Genomic DNA, 20,871 nt, shown 5'->3' with positions numbered 1-20,871 from the left:
CCTGGATTCAAGCAATTCTCCTGCCTCAACCTCCCAAGAAGCTGGAATTACCAGCACCTGCTACCATGCCCAGCTAATTTTTGTATTTTTAGTAGAGACAGGGTTTTACTATGTTGGCCAGGGTGGTCTCGAACTCTCGACCTCAAGTGATCCTCCCGCCTTTGCCTCCCAAAGTGCATACAGGTGTGAGATACCATACCTGGCCAAATTTCAAATTTTTGGATTAGGAATGCTCAACCTGTATGAGAGAGGATACTTTTTCCCCAACTTTGCCAACAAAGTGTATAGTGTATAGTTAAACTTTTTAATTTGTGCCTGATGGCTGAGAAATTGTATATTAATGTAACTTTAATTACATTCCATCATTATGAATAAAACTTAACATTTTTTCATATGTTTAAGAATCATTTTTATACCCTGTGAATTATCTATTCTTTTTAAAAATTATTTCTTGTAGTGTTTTTCCCCTCAAAGTTTAAGTTTTTTAACATATATGGATTTAACATATATGTATTAGGAGTATTAACCAAATATTACAAATTTTTCTCTTGATTTCTTTTTTGAATTTGCATATATATTTTTTGCTATGAAAAGATTATTTTTATTTGGTTCAATTTGTCATTCTTTGATTACATCTGGATTTTGGGTCATAGTTAAAATGCTTTTCTCTGCATCTAGGTTATGGAGGTATTCACCTACGATTTTTTTTCTTATTCCTTTTTCCACATGTTCTAATTACCTATGATTTTTTAGTACTTCTGTATGTCCATTTTTTACATGATATCTGTGATTTTTTTGGAGTTTATTCTCATGTATGGTGTGAGGAATAAGTTTTGTCTTTTTCCACATGACGATGCAGCCATTTGAAAAGTTGTTTGTTCTCTTTGGCTTGAGAATGGCGTGTATGAATATTTTCTATGTTTTATAAGTTGATAAGAATTTGTCTTTAGCTTTTATGTTTGAAGGGTAGTTTGGCCTAATATAAAATCCTTAGCTCATACTTTTTCTCCTGAGCATCTTGTTTATGTTGGTGCTTGTCTATTATGTCCTGTAACTTGTCCAGAATGTTAGAATTCAGTGATTCTTTCATTGTTAAACATTGCTTTTTCAATATTTAGATTTAAGTCTTTTAGTTCTTAAAAATTTTGTTGAATTTTACTTTAAAATATTTTGTTTCATTGTTTTGGTTTTTTTTGAGGCCTTTAGTTATAATGTTGGATATCTATATCTTCTCTAGTTATCATTTTGTCTAACCCTTTTGTCTGTTTTCTTTTTCATTTTGCTTGATTTTCTCATTTATGTTTTTTTCCATCTATGTGTTTTCCACGTTTCTCTTTTCTCCTATGCGTCTTCTCATTTTGTCTTCATATCTGTGTGTGTTCTTTTTAGGAGGAGGTTCTAGCCCTCCTACCTTCCTGTCTGTGGATTCTCTTGCTTTACCTACTCCTCCTGTCTGATTATTACCTCCTTTTGTTTATCTGTTCTTTCAGTTCTTTTGTCTGCTTTGAGGTATTCCTTCCTGGGAGCACTTGTCTGATGTTTGTGTTTGTTTGTTTGTTTTTGTTCTTTAAGACAGGCTCTTGCTCTGTCACCTAGGCTGAAGTGCAGTGGTACAATCATGGCTCACTGCAGCCTTGAACTTCTGGGTTCAGGTGATCCTGTGCCTCACCCTCCTGAGTAGCTGAGACCACAGGCACATGCCACCACACCTGGCTAATTTTTATTTTATTATTTGTAGAGATAGAGTCTCACTATATTGTCCAAGCTGGTCTCTAATTCCTGGGCTCAAACAATCCTCTCACCTTGGCCTCCCAAAGTGCTGGGATTATAGGCATGAGCCAATATACCTGGCCTCTTTTGTTTTAATTTATGATGTTCAATTATAATTTTCATCTGCTTTGTGGCAACACTGTTCTAATAAGTTTTCTTTGTCTGTAGGAGAGTTTTGCTGTTCTTCATATTTTCCCCATAAATATCTGGATGCTGTGCCAGCGTTTTTTGTTACTTATTTTTTTAATTAGTTGAATTTTCCTGGACCAGTTATTTGAAGGAGAATGGGAAGGGTAGCTGTGGGAGCCTCGACCAGCATTGCCCTTCATGCTAATTCAATTATAGGCTTGCCACAGTAATAGGCTGTTGCCTTTTGTAATAGCACTTTGAGTAGCCATGCCATCTCTGCCTCTTTGATCTTACCTTGTTTAGGACAGGGGAGGGTGGATTCTAATGCTGGCTTGAGTTCTTTTTTTCTTTTATTGGCATCTGTTACTGAAGGAAACCTTTCTTCCAGTGTGACCCCTTCCCTTTTTGAAGGTGTGTATTTGCTGGCATTCTCTAAGATCTGCTGCCTCTAGTCCCCACCAGGGTACTTGTTCACACACTGCCTCTGCCTCCTGTAGGGCTTGGACCTTGTTCCTTCCCTGTCCGGGTAGTACTCTCTCATTCCGTACCACCCTTTCATTCTGGGAGTGTAATTTCACTGGAAATTTATGAAATTGACTGCTGCTAGGTCCCCTTAGTACTCTCTGCCCCTCCCTATTCTTCCCAGTTAAATCTGTTTCAGATTCTACTCTTACGTTTTTTACGTGTGGCATATTTCTTACGTAATATTTTGTTTATATAATAGGCAGTACCAAGAAGCAAGAGAGACCTATCTTGATCTAGATAATAAAGTAAGGACTTTAAAAAAGTTTATTAAATTATTGGGAGAAATCATGGACCACAGATTCAAAACATATCAACAATTTAGAAGGTAAGTACATTGGAAAACATTACTATGTATTGTACATTTTTGTGTTTCTCTGTTTTCACATTATTTATATAATTCTGTTATAGCAAAGACTATTAATGCTTGCTTTGTTATTCAGTTCTTAGGATTCTCTAATTTAATCAGACAATTCCGAATCTGCAGGACTCTTTATAGTGAGCTTATCCAACTGTTCCACTCTGTTAGATATTCTTTATGCTTAATAGGTCCTTTATGCTTAAATAGGTCCTTTGAAAGGGAACTCATTGGTTCTAAAATAGCCTATTTTACCCTTGGCTATTGCATGTTTTTAATGGATACAAGCATTTGGTAGGAACTTTAAAGGTAATACCTCAGTTGATTTACCGTAATCTACTAGAATGACGTAGCTCCGTGAATGCAGAAACTCTGTTTTGTTTACTGCTGTATCTCTAGTTTCTATAACCGTACCTGATACATACCAATATACATTGGTTGGATAAATGAATACAGAATTAGGGAAACTGGATATTAGCATATCCAGAGATGTACAGACTCACAGAGATAGATTGACTCCAACTGATAACAAGTGACGGAAATAAACAGAGGATAGTTGATAGGGAGGAACGGCCCTTTAATGTACATGAATCCGAGACAGCCCTAGTCCTTCCATTTGCCTCTGTTTTTCTCCAGGCAAATTCCCTCAGTAATATGCTTTTTAAAACTGTCTTTACACCAAAAATTCTACCATCTTAAGCCTGTACAAATTAAAAAAAAAAAAATGTACCTAGCTCTTATATTCCTTAGTGAAACCATAGGTTAGTTTTTGAAATTCCTTTTTCAGTTTTACAGGCATATTAGTAGGACTTGAATTAAATAGGACCCATTTATACCCTTTTGAGGCTACTTTTAAGCCTTGTTAGATGAGATTAGAGCAGCCATTTGGTTGCGGGCTAATTTTTTCCTACCTCTGAGGCAGTGCTATTCTGAGTACTCTACCGATACTTTGTGAATCACGAGGTCTTCGCTGTAGCCAGTAAGAACATGAACTATTCCTGGTCGTGTGTGAGCTGTCGGAATTACTTCTATTTCCTTTGGATATTTCTTTTCCCAGCCTCAAATGGTGTCCTCACACCTGTGCACTGACCAGTACTCAGCTCAAGACTGGAACAGAACCCTTTGTAGATCCTCTGAAGTTTATTTTGCCTCCCTAGACTCCCAGCTCCAGCTCCTCAAACAAGAGCAACAGCTCTACTTTGGTTTCTACTCCCTTGTCCTCTTTCGGTGAAGAGCAATGTGGGGCATTGGTAGGGTTTAGTGTTTGTTTCCTATCTTTCAGAGATCATTTGACTAGAACTGCCTGTTCTAGGGGGTTGGAAGAAGTTAATTGCAACCCCCTTGGATGTCTTTGAGGGATTCAGTGGAGGAAGTGACTGCAGATGTGGTGGAAGTGGCAAGAGAACTAGAATTAAATGTGGAGCCCGAAGATAGCCAGAGTCTGAAAATGCTTGTTTTATGTATTTTGTCTCGTTTTTTAGTTTCAGGCAGAAGAATAAACCCAATCTCTATTACTACATAAATCTGTTCCAGATGCAGTAGGATTTATTTTTATATCATTACTCAGAAATTTGTATTTAAAAGGTTTTTTGCAAAGTACTGGTCTTAGAGTTTACAGGCATACCTCATTTTACTGCAGTTCACTTTATTGCCCTTCACAAATGTTGCATTTTTTACAAATTGAAGGTTCAGGGCAAGCCTGCTTCAACCAAGTCTGTCAGCACCATTTATCCAACAGCGTGTGATCACTTAATGTCTCTGTGTCATATTTTGTTTAATTTTTGCAATATTTCAGACTTTTTCGTTATTATTAATCTGTTGTAGTGATCTGTCATCAGTGATCTTTGTTACTGTTGAAATTGTTTTCGGGTGCCACAAACGGTGCCCATATAAGACAGCAAACTTAACAAATGTTGTGTGTGTTCTTCCTGCTCCACTGACTGGCCATTCATTCCCTCATCTCTCTCTGTCCCCTTGGGCCTCCCTATTCCCTGAGACACAGCAATATTGAAATTAGGCTAGTTAATAGCCTTACAGTGACCTCTGAGTGTCCAAGTGAAAGGAAGAGTAGGATTTCTGTCACTTTAAATCAAAAGCTAGAAATGATTAAGCTTAGTGAGGAAGGTATGTCAAAAGCCAAGATAAGCCAAAAGCTAGGCCTCTTGTGCCAGTTAGCCAAGTTGTAAATGCAAAGGAAAATTTCTTGAAGGAAATTAAAAGTGCTATTCCAGTGAACACACTAATGATAAGAAAATTAGACAGCCTTATTGTTGATATGAAGAAAGTTTCAATGGTCTGGATAGAAGATCAAAGCAGCTGTAACATTCCCTTAAGTCAAAACCTAATCCAGAGCAATGCCCTAACTGTCCAATTCGATGAAGGCTGAGAGAGGTGAGGAAGCTGCAGAAGAAGAGTATGACACTAGCAGAGGTTTGTTCATGAGGTTGAAGGAAAGAGGCCATCTTTGTAATATAGAAGTGCAAGGTGAAACAGCAAACACTGATGTAGAAGCAGCACATTATCCGGAAGATCTGACTAAGATAACTGATGAAAGTGGCTACACTAAACAATGGATTTTCAACACAAACAAAACAGCCTTGTATTAGAAGATACCATCTAGGACTTTCATAGCTGGAAAGGAGAAGTCAATGCCTGGCTTCACAGGACAGGCCAAATCTCTTATTAGAGGCAAATGAAGCTAATGACTTTAAGCCAATGTTTATTTACCATTCTGAAAATCCTAGGACCCTTAAGAATTGTGCAATCTACTTTGCATGTGCTGTACAAATGGAAAAACAAAGCCTGATGAGAGCACATTCGTTTATAGCATCATGGATTACTGCATATTTTAAGCCCACTATTGAGTCCTACAGCTCAGAAATATTTCTTTGAAAATGTTACTGCTCATTGACAGTGCACCTGGTCACCCAAGAGCTGATATGATACACAAGAAGATTAATGTTGTTTTCATGCCTACTAACATCCATTCTGTAACCCATAGATCAAGGAGTAATTTTACCTCTCAAGTCTTTTATTTAAGAAATATATTTTGTAACACCATAGCTGCTGTACATAGTGATTCCTCAATAGATCTGAGCAAAGTAAATTGAAAACCTTCTGGAAAGGACTCATCATTCTAGATACCATTAAGAACGTTTATGATTCATGGGAGGAAGTCAAAATATCAACAATAGTGTAAACAAAACTTTTGTATGCAGTGGGAAACCAAAAAATATGTGTGACTCACTTTATTGCAATATTTGCTTTTTTGTGTGGTAATCTGGAACTGAACCTGCAGTATTTCTGAAGTATGCCTGTATTACCTTCATATGATTCTTCACCACTGACATATTTCATATTGTTTACTCAGTACTCAGTCTTAGGAGGGGAGTAAAAACGACCTAATTTTTAAAATTGTTATGTCTTTACTCTGGAGAACTTTGCCATTTTTTTTTTTGAGACGGAGTCTCGTTCTGTCGTGAAGGCTGGAGTGCAGTGGCTCGATCTCGGCTCACTGCAAGCTCTGCCTCCCGGGTTCACGCCATTCTCCTGCCTCAGCCTCCCGAGGAGCTGGGACTACAGGCTCCCGCCACTACGCCAGGCTTATTTTTTTTATTTTTAGTAGAGACGGGGTTTCACCGTGTTAGGCAGGATGGTCTCGATATCCTGACCTTGTGATCCGCCCGCCTCGGCCTCCCAAAGTGCTGGGATTACAGGCGTGAGCCACGGTGCCCAGCCAGAACTTTGCCATTTTATGACAACAGTCTCTTTTAGACATCCCATAAATGGAGCAATAAATGAATACATATCTGTATTGAAAGAAAAGTTAATAGAAAACTCTGAAAACCAGCTAGCAGTGGTTGCTGTGGCAGCAGGAGGAAACTCAGGCTATCAGTGATTTCTAGTGTGGGAATTTAATGCAGTTCAGGGAGGGAAATAGGAAGGAAAAGAGTACCAGAGAAGTGAGCTTTAGGCTTACTAGGGAGCAAAGATGTTATGAAATCACAGCCAGTGACTTACCACACAGATCTTATTTTCTAAATACCATTCCCCGCTAAAAGGAACCAGGGCTCCATGGAGAAATGGCAGATTCCAGAGCTGGGCAGGGAAGGTACAGATGAACCTCATGCTATGGCAGAAAGGAAGGAAGGGCTCAAAAAAAAAAAGGGGAGTCATGATAAAAGGACACATGATCCAGCTTGAAGGGGGTGCCCACTGGAAAAATCTGGAACAGTTTGAGGATCTCAATAAGTATAGTAATAGATGGTGTGAACAATGCAAAAATAAAGCCAATGAATAAGACTCCCTAATCTATTCTGATACATAGAAAGTTAGATAAGGAAATAAAGAATTGAGGAAGAAGGGAAAGTTCCTTACAGTAAAATGCCATCTAATATGTAGAGAAGGAAAGATAGAGTTTGCATTGTGCTGAGCAAAGTGTAAGGCATTAGAGATACCCAGTGCTTAAGAGAGTGCCCTTAGCTTTTTTGCTACTGTGAAATTGGAAGGAGGCAAAATAAATAGATATTTTGTCCATTTATCTTGTCACCATTAGAGTTAATCCTCTCAAGGACAAAATATCTTTGTAATGTATTAGGGTAATGCCTTAGATTATTAATTAGTTGAATGATTGATACATTCCTAAGCACTGACTATGGTATAATGTGTTAAATGTGAGATGACTCTTTAATTCATTTCATTAATTTTTTTATTATAAAAGTAAATGAACTGGTGAAAATGTAGGGACATAAATGAATATAAAGACACAAGGGAAAAAATATTACCTAAAACTCAACTAGTAAGTGAGTAACCAATGTTTACATTTAGGCATATTTCCATCTGGTTTTCTAACATGCTTAGATCATGCTGAATATAGTTTTAAAAAACCTTTGCCCTCTTATTAATGTGCCTAATTTTTAAATTTCAAGGTGTTTGACTTTACGATGCAAATTGTACTTTGACAACTTACTATCTCAGCGGGCCTATTGTGGAAAAATGAATTTTGACCACAAGAATGAAACTCTAAGTATATCAGTAAGTATCTTAATTCTTTTCATCCTAATCATTAGAAAAACTAGTTATTTCTTTTCTATTTTTGTTGGGTATTTTTTAGAGGCAGAGTCTTACTCTGTTTCCCAGGCTGGAGTGCAGTGGTACGATCATAGCTCACTGTAACCTTGCATGGGCTCAAGTGACCCACCTGCCTCAGCCTCCCAAGTAGCTAGGACTATAGGTGCATGCCACCATGCCTAGCTAATTTTTTTTTTTTTTTTTTCTGTATAGACAATGTCTCACTATGTTGCCCAAGCTGGTCTTAAACTCCTGGCCTCAAGCAATTCTCCTGCCTTGGCCTTCCAAAGTGCTAGGATTATCAGTGTGAGCCACCATGCCTAGCCTGCTGCTTTTCTTTTGATAAAACATTGATAAACTTTAACCTGTTGTCTTTGATTTTTAACTTAAGGATGGTCTTTGCCAACGTGTTGAATATAAATTGATCTTACTAAATAAAGCTCCTAGCATAGATTTTATTTGTAGACAAACACATTATTTTCTTACGGTGATAATTGGGAATTTTTTTTCAGTGACAAGTATTTACCTTGTCTTTCTACTCCACTAGTTTCCTTTTAAAATTTATACAGCATTTTAAATTATTCGGGACTTTATGGAAAGTACATAGTCTCCAGTCTCCCATAAGGAAGCAAAGAAGGTTCTTCCTCACTTAATTGTGTTTTTACTCTTTACTTCTGAAGTTGTCCCTAGATCTGGCCATTTTTGAGTAAAAAAAGCTACCATGTTCAACTTGATTTTATGGGTTCTTTCATAGTCGTGTGTTAAAAGGGCATATTGAGATATGGCATTAAAAAAATGTATAGTCAGGAGGCCAGGAACAACTACCCACTCTAAATGTTCTGGGGCAGAATTTTCAAATAATTACCTACTGCTGTTAGTTACCATAAATCTTATCCTTTCATTTTAGTACTTAGAATAAATGTTAAATTTTTGGAACATCTTTTTTGTTTAAAAGCTTTGCATTTTAACCATATTAGAAAGTCAACTTTTACTCTCTCTTTAATTTCTACTGCTAGATCATGGATAACTCCTCTTTACCCACCTTTGGTTTTTAAAAGACCCAATTATAAAGATACAAATTGAAAGTATTGAGAAGAATTGTGATTATTGATAGGGAAGGTAGTATGTCATGGTAGTTTATTGTTCTCACTGCAGACTATAAAAAAGCCAGGGAAATTACAAAACTTTTATTTTTAAAAAGACATTGGAAAGCTGTCTAAAGAGTAATGACTAGACAAATTGGAATTCCAAGGGATAGGGGAGCCTGTCCAAGGTAAGCTGACAATTGCTGGACATTTTCTTTCCTGGGAGCGTTTGCTGATTCTGGGCTTTCAGTAGTCTAGTACTAGGAGGAGGACTAACAAGTAGTAGCAGGAGGAGGAGGAGGACTGACAAAACAGTAGAAACTTGGGAAGGGAACTGCTAGGCACCTAACTAATATTTCAGTCAGTCAATTCCTTAGTTCTGATGTTGTGCACAGTTGGCCCAAGGAACAGTTATGAATGAAAAGTGGACTAAGTCTTAGGAAAATTGCAATTTATGCCCAACCCAGCTTTCTCCCTTATTGACTGTGAGCCCTCTCATACCTGAAGCCTAATATAAGGAAAGGGGGCGCCTCTTTAGTGAAATATTGTACATTTGGAGGCACCATTGATCTTTTACACAAAATATCAAGCATAAGATAATAAAGACTGAGTGCCTACACCCTAAGATCAGGAAGAAAGCAGTTCTGTCCACGTTCACCATTTATATTCAGAAGTAGAACTAAAGGTTTTAACCAGTGCAGTTAGCCCAGAAAAAGAACTAAGACGTGTATATTGGAACAGAAGAAGTAAAATTCTTTTGATCCACAAATAATATGGTTATCTCTGCAGAAAATCTGATGGAATCTACAAAAAGAGCTACTAGAACTAGTTGAAGTTATAACTAGCAAGGTTGCAGACACCATCAGTATGCAAAAATGAATTACAATTCTATATACTTGCACCAAATGATTAGAAATTGAAATTTTAAAAAATACTATTTATATTAGCATCAAAAATATAAACTACCTAGGGAAAAATCTGCCAGAAGATATTCAAGACCTGTATACTGAAAACTACTAAAATAGATGCTGAGAAGCTAAAGAAGACCTAAATAAATGGAGAGACACAGGGTGTTGCTAGAGCAGAAGACTCAGTATTATTAAGAAGTAAGTTCTTCCCAAATTGATCTACAGACTGACTCGACTCAGTTTTCATTAAAATGCCAGCAGACGTTTTTGTAGAAATTGGCAAGCTGATCCTAAAATTCATATAGAAATGCAAAGGGCCTAAACTAGCCAAAACAACTTTGAAAAGGAAGAATAAAATTGGAGGACTTATCAAATTGTACACTTTAAATATATGAGGTTTATTATATTTCATTTATACTTAAAGCTGTAAAAATTACCACATATATGAAGAAGCATGGAAAGGTGACTGATAATTTTTTTTTAAGTAGAAAATAGAACCAGACCACCAGATGATAGTTACAAGAGAAAGCAGACTAATATTTTTAACCATGATTAATTTGTTAAAGAACATAGAGTTAATTATAAACAAAATGGACAAAACAGATTCAACATTGAATTGGAATCTACAATTTCAATACAGAATTGGAAGCTACAAGAACATTCTAAAACTGAAAAGCGTAATATCTGAAATTAAGAACCCATTGGATGAATTTAACAGCCAACTGGACACAACAGAAGACAAAATTAACAAATCAAGGCAGGTCTAAGGGAAATGTCTAAATTTAACAGCATAAAAACAGAAAACACTGAACAGAGTTTGAGATATGAGGAGCACAACCAGCAAGTTTAACATAATTGGAGTCCCTATAGGATAGAACAAAGAATGAGCAGAAAGAATATTTGAAGAGATAATGTTTGAGAATTTTCAAAACTGAAATACATCAATCTAGATTCAGAAACCTCAGCAACCTATAAGTGAGATAAATATAAAGAAAACCGGCCGGGCGCGGTGGCTCAAGCCTGTAATCCCAGCACTTTGGGAGGCCGAGACGGGCGGATCACGAGGTCAGGAGATCGAGACCATCCTGGCTAACACGGTGAAACTCCGTCTCTACTAAAAAATACAAAAAACTAGCCGGGCGAAGTGGCGGGCGCCTGTGGTCCCAGCTACTCGGGAGGCTGAGGCAGGAGAATGGCATGAACTCGGGAGGCGGAGCTTGCAGTGAGCTGAGATCCGGCCACCGCACTCCAGCCTGGGCAACAAAGCCAGACTCAGTCTCAAAAAAAAAAAAAAAAAAAAAAAGGAAACCACACTTAAAATCTATAGGATAGTCAAATAGCTGAAAACCAAAAACAAAGAGGTAACCTTACAAGTAGCAAGAGAGAAAATATGCGTTAGTTTTCAAAAAGCAACAATAAAACCGAAGGCAGACTTTTTAATAGAAATTGTGGAAAGTAAACGTTACCTGACAGACTTTAAAGTGCTAGCAGAATTGTTTTTAAAAACTGATATCTAGAATTCAATAACTAGCAAAACTTTTCAAAAATGAAGATGAAACATCTTAGTTTTCAGACAAACAAAAGCTGAAATAATTATTCTTCAGTATGCTTGGCCCACAAGAAATACTAGAGAACATCTTCAGATGAAAGAAACATGGATGGAAACATGGAACTGCAGAAGGAACAGAGAGGAATGCAAAAGGTAAATCTGTGGGTAAATACAAAACAGTTTCGGCTGTCTAAATCAACAATAATAATATTGTTGAATAGACACTCAAGTCTTTTTTTTGTTTTGTTTTGTTTTGTTTTTGTTTTTGTTTTTGTTTTTTTTTGAGGCGGAGTCTCGCTTAGTCGCCCAGGCTGGAGTGCAGTGGCCCGATCTTGGCTCACTGCAAGCTCCGCCTCCCGGGTTCACGCCATTCTCCTGCCTCAGCCTCCCGAGTAGCTGGGACTACAGGCGCCTGCCGCCTCGCCCGGCTAATTTTTTGCATTTTTAGTAGAGACGGGGTTTCACCGTGTTAGCCAGGATGGTCTCGATCTCCTGACCTCGTGATCCGCCCGCCTCGGCCTCCCAAAGTGCTGGGATTACAGGCGTGAGCCACCGCGCCCGGCCAACACTCAAGTCTTGAGGGGCTTAGAAGCTGTAAAAGTCAAATGTATGACAATAGCACCAAAAGGGAATAGAAGTACATGGAGTTCTAAACTGTTGTAAGGTTCTTGTACCTTTCAGGAAGTAATACCAATACTAATTTAAGATAAACTAATACATCAGCGATACATATTGCAATCTCTAGAGTAACCACTGAATTTTAAAAGAATGTATAATTGTAAAGCTCACAGAGACCAAATAAAAGGAATGGAAAGCAAAAATACTCAATTAAATGAAGGCAAAAAGGGAAGAGGAATAAAGAACATATGGAACAAATTGGAAGGAGATGCATGACTCAAATATAGATACATCAGTAATTACATTAAGTGTAAGTGCACTAAATTATTAAATTAAAAACAGGCTGAATAGAAAAAAACTAACTGTATGCTATTTATCAAAATACACCTTAAATATTAACATAAGGACAGAGAAGATCCTAAGTAAAATATGGTAAAAGATACACCATGAAAACATTAGCCAAAGGAAAGCTGGTTAAGCTATAATAATAACAAAATAGACTTTATGCAAGAAATATTACTAGAAGCCAAAAGGGCCACTTCGTAGTTATAAAAGTTATTTAAAAAAAAATTTAATTTGTATGTACCTAATAACATAGCTTCAAAATACATAAAAATTGGGAGAACTAAAAGGCAAAGTAAAAGAATTGACAGTTATAGTTGGAAATTTTAATAAACTTTTCTCAGTAATGGATAGAACAATCAGATTAAAAGTCAGTAAGGCAATATAAGATTTAAATTACACAACCAAATTCACCTAATTGGTAGAACTATAGAACATTGTGCCAAACTACCCTAGATTGTATATTGTTTTGAAGTACATGTGGAACATTTACCAAAATAGACCATTTCCTGGCTATAATGCAAATCTCAACAAATTTCAAAGGATTGATGTCATACAGAATATGTTGTCAAGTGGGATGAAATTAGAAATAACAGAAAGGTAACCTTAAAACTTAATGAATGTTAGAAAATTAGGCAGCACATTTCTCTATAATCTGTAGGTCAAAAAAGAAATCAAATAGAAATTAGAAGATAATTTTGAATCAAACAACAATAAAAAGAAAACATCAAAACTTGTATGATACAGCCATAGGATTTCTCAGAAGGGAATTTATAACTCTAAATATATACATTAGTAAAAATGGAAGGCTGAACATTAATGATCTAAGTTCTATCTCAGGATGCTAAAAGGAAAAAAAGTCCATTATAAATTCAAGTAGAGAGAAGGATACAATGATAAAAGCAGAAGTTGGATAGTAGAAAGCAAATGGACAATAGCAATGAAACAGAATAGACACCTGAGGAAGACCTTACCTACACACATAAGTCATATGTATATGTAATGACAAGACTCCACTGCAAGCCTGTGGAAGAGGGTGGTCTTCTCATGAATGGTGTGAGATTCAAATTGTTGGATATCCTTTTGGTAAAATAAACAGTAAGCGGCCGGGCGTGTAATCCCAGCACTTTGGGAGGCTGAGGTGGGTGGATCATCTGAGGTCGGGAGTTTGAGACCAGCCTGACCAACATGGAGAAGCCCCATCTCTACTAAAAATACAAAATTAGCTGGGCAGGGTGGCGCATGCCTGTAATCCCAGCTACTCAGGAGGCTGAGGCAGGAAAATCACTCACACCCGGGAGGCGGAGGTTGCGGTGAACCGAGATCACACTATTACACTCCAGTCTGGGCAACAAGAGCAAAACTCTGCCTCAAAAAAAAAAAAAAAAATTTAAAATTAAAAAAAAAAAAATACACAGTAAGCAAAGTTTGACCCCCTAACTTTATGTACAAAAACTAATTTAGAAGTTGATCATAGACCTAAATTTAAAATAATAAAGCTTCTAGAGGAAGAGAATGTCTTCATGTTTTTTTGAGAAGATTTTTTGAATGGGTGACACAAAAAGCAACGTACTGAAAAGAAAAGATGGATAATTTGGACTTTATTAAAATTAAGAACTTCTCTTCATAATAAAGTAACATTAAACATGTGATAAAAGAAGCTACAGACTAGGATAAGATTTATGATGCATACATGCAACAAAGGACTTACCTAGAATTTTAAAATAATAAGTAGTAAGAAAGAGACTGATGTCTCTTTAAAATGGTCAAAAGACTTAAACAGAAACCACTTTTAAATATCTAAATGGTGAGTAAACACATGAAAAAGTGTCGTTAGTCATCAGAGAAATACTATTTATACCACAGTAAGTTACTGTCACACCCTTATTATGATGATGAAAATGAACAAGACTGGCAATGTCGTGTGTTGGTGAGGATGTGGAATTGCAGCTCTCATATATTGCTTGTGGGAGTATAACTTGGTAAAACTAATTTGGAAACCTCTCTGTCAATGTCTGTTAAAGCAGTTCCATTCTTGGGCATAAACCCAGGAAAAAATTAGTGCTTATTTTCTCAAACAGATATATTTGAAAGTGTTCAAAGAAGTTTTACTTATCATAGCCCAAAACTGAGCAACCCAGTGTCTACCTAGAGTCAAATGGATAAAGTTGGGTATATTCAAACAGTGACATGCTGTTCAATAATGAAAATAACAAACTGCTGTTACACACACCATAGATGATCTGACAATGGTGAGTGAAAGAAGCCAGTTACAAGGGTGTACATAGTGTATATAAATATGAAGTGTATATACAAAAGAGTATATGTAACATCTACATATGAAGTTCAGAAACTGTTAAGATTGATTTTGGGTGATTAAAATCAGAATAATAGTTACCTTTTCAGGGATGGTAGTATGATACAAATAGTTTGCTTAGATGCTGGGAATATTCTTGTGTCTTCATCTCAGTAGTGGTTACCCAGGTGTGCGTATGTATTCATGTAAAAATTGAGTTCTACATTTTTGTGCTCTTTACTCTATAAAAACTATTACTGTAATAAAAAATGGAGAAAAAGGAAAGTGTTAGAAGTACTTGAATAATTTATCTCCAGAGCTAACTATACAAAACAACTCAAGCTAGACTTTCTGATGCTGTCATCTCTGTTGTTCAAAAGAATATCAGATGAATCTTTAACTTACGTGACCTTCATTTTACTAATAAGGAAAGTGACACTGAAGTTCCATGATATGTTAGTAATAGATGAGAGGGTAAAAGCTAGATCCCCCAGATTTACCTAGGGCTTCATTTATTAAATTGGTGCAAAGTACAGTTTTGGGGCAAGATTGCATCTTGGTGTTTAGTCCTTGCTTTTATATGGGAATTTTTATTTGGTTGATTGTTGGTTTGGTTTGTTCAGACTTATGATAGATGTAAAATTTTAGAGTATGTTTAGAATTGGAATTTTTACCTTAGAATATTCATAATGTTAATATTAAAAAATAAATGCTCACTTGAGAGCTGTATCATTTTTCAAATAGTGAATTAAAAATATAGGAAGTTATATGTCTGCTATTGATATGAAACTAGTTGTTTCTCTTTTTTCACCTTGTATGCATATATGTATATCTGGAATTTTGTCAAAAAAAATAGAACCCTTCCTAATGTTATTGTATATTATCTTCTCAGGAAATGATGTGAACAATTTGCTGTTAATTTTATTAGTTGCTTTCTTATTGTTTTCATGGGCCCTTATTTAGTAAAGAATTTTTTAAAGATTTTAGATTTTAAAAAAAATTAAAATTATTTAAATTTTAAAAGATTTTATTTAGAATTTATAAGAAATACAATACAAAAGAAATACATTTTCTTTTTTTTGAGACAGGGTCTCGCTCTGTCGACCAGGCTGGAGTGCAATGGCGTGATCTTGGCTCACTGCAACCTCTGCCTCCCAGGCTCAAGCGATCCTCCCACCTCAGCCTCCCAAGTAGTTGGGACCACAGGACTGTGCCACCATGGCCAGCTAATTTTTGTACTTTTTTTTTTTTTTTTGGTGGAGATGAGGTTTCCCTATGTTTCTCAGACTAGTCTTGAACTCCTAGGTTCAAGCAATCCTTTAAATTTTTTTTTTTTTTTGAGACTTAGCTCTGTCCCCAGGCTGGAGTGCAGTGGCACGATCTCAGCTCACTGCACGCTCCACCTCCCGGGTTCATGCCATTCTCCTGCCTCAGCCTCCAGAGTAGCTGGGACCACAGGCGCCTGCCACCATGCCCAGCTAATTTTTTGTATTTTCAGTAGAAACGGAGTTCCGTCATGTTAGCCAGGATGGTCTCGATCTCCTGACCTCGTGATCCACCTGCCTCGGCCTCCAAAAGTGCTGAGATTACAGGCGTGAGCGCCTGGTCCTTTAAATCTTTTAAAAGATGTATTTCAATGCATTTCTTCGGCCAGTGTAAGTAAGCTTTTTAAAGTTGGTTCTGTCCTTTTGACATTCAGTAATTACTTTTAATGCAGCTTAACCACTAGGTGTCACTATAATTCAAGTAACAAAAAATCTCAGCGCTTTTAAATGTTTGAAGCTTAAGTTTCAGGGCCGGGTGTGGTGGCTTAAACCTGTAATCCCAGCACTTTGGGAGGCTGAGACGGGAGCATTGCTTGAACCTAGGAGTTTGAGACCAGCCTGGGAAACATGGGGAGACCTCATCTCCACCCAAAAAAAAAATACAAACAGTAGCTGGCCATGGTGGCATACTCCTGTGGTCCCAACTTCTTGGGAGGCTGAGGTGAGAGGATCGCTTGAGCCTGGGAGACAGAGGTTGCAGTCAGCCACGATCACAACATTTATTAACATTTTTTAAATTATTAAGCCTTTGGAATTTTGGTATGTTAGATTCAGTTATGGTGAAAAAAGTTTTCAGTTTTATTCTCTTGCAGTAGAGCAAGAAATACCATTATGTGTAACTGTTTTACTGTAAAATACTTTGAATGGAATGGATATTTTCAAATCACTAAGTCATTTTATTCTCATCTCCTTTTTACTGTAAATCTATTATTTGTATTGTAAAAAATTTAATCTGGCCTTTCATTTACTTAGTTTTTGTTCCTTGTCAACTCATTCTCTTCAAGGTTCAGCCTGGAGAAGGAAATAAAGCTGCCTTCAATGACATGAGAGCCTTGTCTGGAGGCGAACGTTCTTTCTCCACCGTGTGTTTTATTCTTTCCCTATGGTCCATCGCGGAATCTCCTTTCAGATGCCTGGATGAGTTTGATGTCTACATGGTATTGTTCAATTTTAAATTGTTTTTCATCTGTTTGTTTGTTTGAAACATGTGTTTCTAAAGGAAGGAAATCTTTCTTTAGTTTTACCCCTAACAGGAAAGATCCTGCCCTGACTCTTTAGCCTGTGACCAGTAGTGGGGAAGAACTAAAGAACTGGAGTTCTCTCCCTTGCTTCCAGGCACACAGTACCCTAGAAACCCTGGAGGGGTCCTCCTCGCCCAGCATGGATATCTGTGCCCTCCATCATATCGGCGTTTTCTCCCTCACCCGCTCTCCCAGCTTATTTTCATCAACCATAAATATGTTCAGGCTTTTTGTTTTAATACAAAATTGTAACCAGTTCACCACCCTGGCTTTGACTCACCCTAGCCACTGTTTACTGTTCCATCATACCCGCACATTTCAGAACAATGTATAGAACATAAGGGAGCAAGAACTTTTGAATTTCTGGTTAAAAAGCATAGGATTTGAGACCTACCTCTGACAGGCAAAATATCTCTACTTATTGGGTCTCAGTTTCTTCATCTACAAAACAATATTATTACTAATTCCTACCTCTCAGGGTTAGACTGAGGCTCAGATGGTATCTTTCATACATTATACTTACTGTGGTTCAGGCATATAGTAAGTTCTCATAAATTAGCAATTATTTTCTTCTTCATATCTCATTGTTTCCTAAATCTACTGTAATCTGGATGTAGATGACACTACTCTAGCAAAACTCGTTTAGCAAAGGTTATAAATGAGCTTTAATCTTACCTTATTTTTTCAAGTATTTGACACCACAGACCTATCCTCCATACCTTAAAATGTGTCTTCTTACCAGCTGCCACCCTCTCTTTCCTGGTTTTCCTGTTTTTCTATTCTTTGTTCTTAATCTGCCACACTGCCTCCCCTAATTCTGGTGCCCTTAAATGTTTGACGTCTTTGTTTGCTCGTTATAGTGTTATTGATTTTCCTGAATTCCATATCCTACTTCCCCCTACACATATACACATATCACAGTCCCCAAAACTACTACCTGCATATGGACAGATACCCACCAACTCATGGCACCACATCCTGTACCTTCCTGTACTCTAGACCCAGATGCCCTACTACCTGTTAGATATCACCTGGTAAACAACCAGTATCTGAAATTCAGCAGGCCTGAGGTTGAATGTGCCTTCATCTCAAAGCCTCTTTCTTTGCCTGAATTCCCTACCTTGATTAATGCAAACTATCATTACCAACGCAGTCACCTACCTTTGACACCTGTGATTTATCTTCGATTCTTCCTTGTCCAAGTCTGACTTCTGTTCGCTTCTCCTTTAAAACCGCTGTTTGGTCTCTGCCCTCTTCTCCTTTCTCACTGACATTCTTCCTCTCATCCCCGTCTCTTCGCCTCGTGCCTGTGGTGATAGCCTCTTCTCCGGACTCCCAGGCTTTCATGTGGCTCCTTCTTCAGTCCATCCTCCACCATTTTGGCAGGTTTACATTTCTACAGTTGATCTGATTGTGGTCATTCATCTATGTAAAACCCTTTGGTGGTTATTATATATGGAATAAATGTTTAATTCTGTAGGGTAGCTTTGAGACCCTTCATGATACCGTATTTGCCTACTTTTTTCAGCTGTTCTAAGCTGTTTGTAACTCTCCAAATATGGTGCCTCTGCCTAGTATGCCCTCCTTAATCACATGTCACTCTACTCATCTTTCAGGACATTGTTCAAATGCCACTTTTATGAGACTTCTGTGACCGCCATACCCTATCAGGCAGGGTGAGGAACTTCTCAGAGCTTCCTTTGCACCACCTTACATCAACTCATTATATATTACTTTTATATTTTTATTTAAGATAAAAATATAAAAATGCTTTATATTATTATATATTTTATACTATTTTTTATTCTGTTGTAGTTGTCTATTTTTATATCTGAATCGCCCACCAGATTGTAACCAGTTTGAGGTCATCAGCTATGTCTTAGATATTTATGTCTCTTAATGCCTAGTCTATAATAAACAGTAAGTGTGTATTCATGAATCAGAATTTATACCTGTGAGTGCTGTATAATCCCTTCAGTGTCAATTTTTTTCTATGTACTATTGCTGAAAATGGGTTAGATGTTCCTCCAAGAATTGTCTTCAGAGCTAATCACGAGTCATAGAAGATGATTATTCTTTCCACGCAGTGTTTTTGTCCAGAATGGTGCTGTGCAGTCTTATCACCCATCTTGTATGTCAGATTTAATTCTAAGCAGCGCCTTTCTCTTTCAGAAACTTAGAGCTTCTTAATCAGAATGCACTTTGCCCCAACGAAATTATTCAGAAGAATGTACCCAAGTTCTGTGAGCTAATCCAAGGAAAACAATTTTTTTTTGGTACTTTAGCAGTTTTGTTATAAAATAATAGGCCTTCACAGCAGATACGCCTGATGGAATTTTTATAATCAGAACCATTGAGCAATATAGCCGGGATCTGTATCCCCTTTTGACTCCACAGCCCTTGTTCTAAATCACCATGCTGTATTGCCACATACAGTTTTATTTTTTATTTTTTTACTTATTTTTTTCAGAACATAGTCTCGTTCCGTCGCCTAGGCTGGAGTGCAGTAGTGTGATCTCAGCTCATTGTGACCTCCGCTTCCTGGGTTCAAGTGATCCTTGTGACTCAGCCACCTGAGTAGCTGGGATTATAGGTGCTCACCACCATGCCTGGCTAATTTTTGTATTTTTTGTAGAGACTGGGTTTTGCCATATTGGCCAGGCTGATCTCGAACTCCTGGCCTCAAGTGATCCACCCGCCTCAATCTCCCAAAGTGCTGGGATTACAAGCATGAGCTGCTGCGCCCGACACCACATATAGTTTTAAATTAAGACCTTTAAAATATACGTGTTCATGTGTCAATGATTCAAGGTGGTTGAGGAACACTTTGATTTTCTTTTACTGTTATTTAACTCAGAAAATGTAGCCACAGGTCTAGATCAATTAATCCCAAAACCTATTATAACTAAGCATTATTCTTTTTCTCTACCCTGATGTGCTATTTAACTTATTTAAAGATACAATCGAGAAATTGGTCTGTAAGTTCAAATTGGTTTACATTGTACAAATGGTAGAGGTAATGGGGAGAGGCAGACTTTTTACAGCTTAACCTTTATCATTGAGGGAAAATTTGAGAGACTTAATGAATTTGAGACTAGCCACTTTTGTTACCATTACCCTGAGTCATTAACCATTACTGTGCAAATTAGATTTATTCTCGAACATTTATTTGCGTCAGGAGAATATTTTCTGATTATTTCAGTTGCTACACGTATTTGAGGGAGGGGGGCCATGCATACAAATATTTTGACTATAGAAATTACCTGAAAGACATATTTATTCAGTTATTGTCCCCTAAGAGTTTCTCTTTTTTCCCTTAGAGATGGGGTTTCACTCTTGTCATTCAGGCTACAGTGCAATGGTGTGATCATAGCGTACTATACCCTTGAGTTCCTGGGCTCAAGTGATCCTCCTGCCTCAGCCTCCCAAGTAACTAGGATGACAGACATGCACCACCATGCCCAACGTTTTTTTTTTTTTTGGTAGAGACAGGGTCTCACTATATTTGCCCAGGCTGGTCTCGAACTCCTGACCTCAGTTGATCCTCTCACCTCCACCTCTCAAAGCACTGGGAGTACAAGCATGAGCCACTGCAGCCAGCCAATTTTCTCCTAATGGTTTCTGGTATTTCTTTTCCAGTATAATAGATTTATTGGAC

The 20,871-nt window shown here is 37.3% G+C and overlaps 1 protein-coding gene across 9 annotated transcripts in view; it reads left to right on the top strand.

Annotated features, from left to right (window-relative positions):
* SMC6 (structural maintenance of chromosomes 6) overlaps nt 1-20,871 on the top strand; it is an 88,595-nt gene that overhangs the window by 64,871 nt on the left and 2,853 nt on the right. For 7 of the 9 annotated variants that reach the window (XM_017947300.2, XM_021924604.2, XM_021924602.1 and 4 more), the window contains 3 exons: nt 2,624-2,749; nt 7,708-7,813; nt 16,977-17,129. In XM_017947300.2, the coding sequence (XP_017802789.1) occupies nt 2,624-2,749; nt 7,708-7,813; nt 16,977-17,129 (385 nt within the window). Of the gene's footprint in view, nt 1-2,623; nt 2,750-7,707; nt 7,814-11,408; nt 11,545-16,976; nt 17,130-20,871 lie in introns of those variants that run through there. The other 2 variants (XR_001893895.2, XM_017947301.3) reach the window with 2 other exon arrangements.

This window comes from Papio anubis, chromosome 14 (genome assembly GCF_008728515.1).
Source record: "Papio anubis isolate 15944 chromosome 14, Panubis1.0, whole genome shotgun sequence".
Lineage (NCBI taxonomy): Eukaryota > Metazoa > Chordata > Mammalia > Primates > Cercopithecidae > Papio > Papio anubis.
This window is presented reverse-complemented; position numbering and strand designations above follow the sequence as displayed.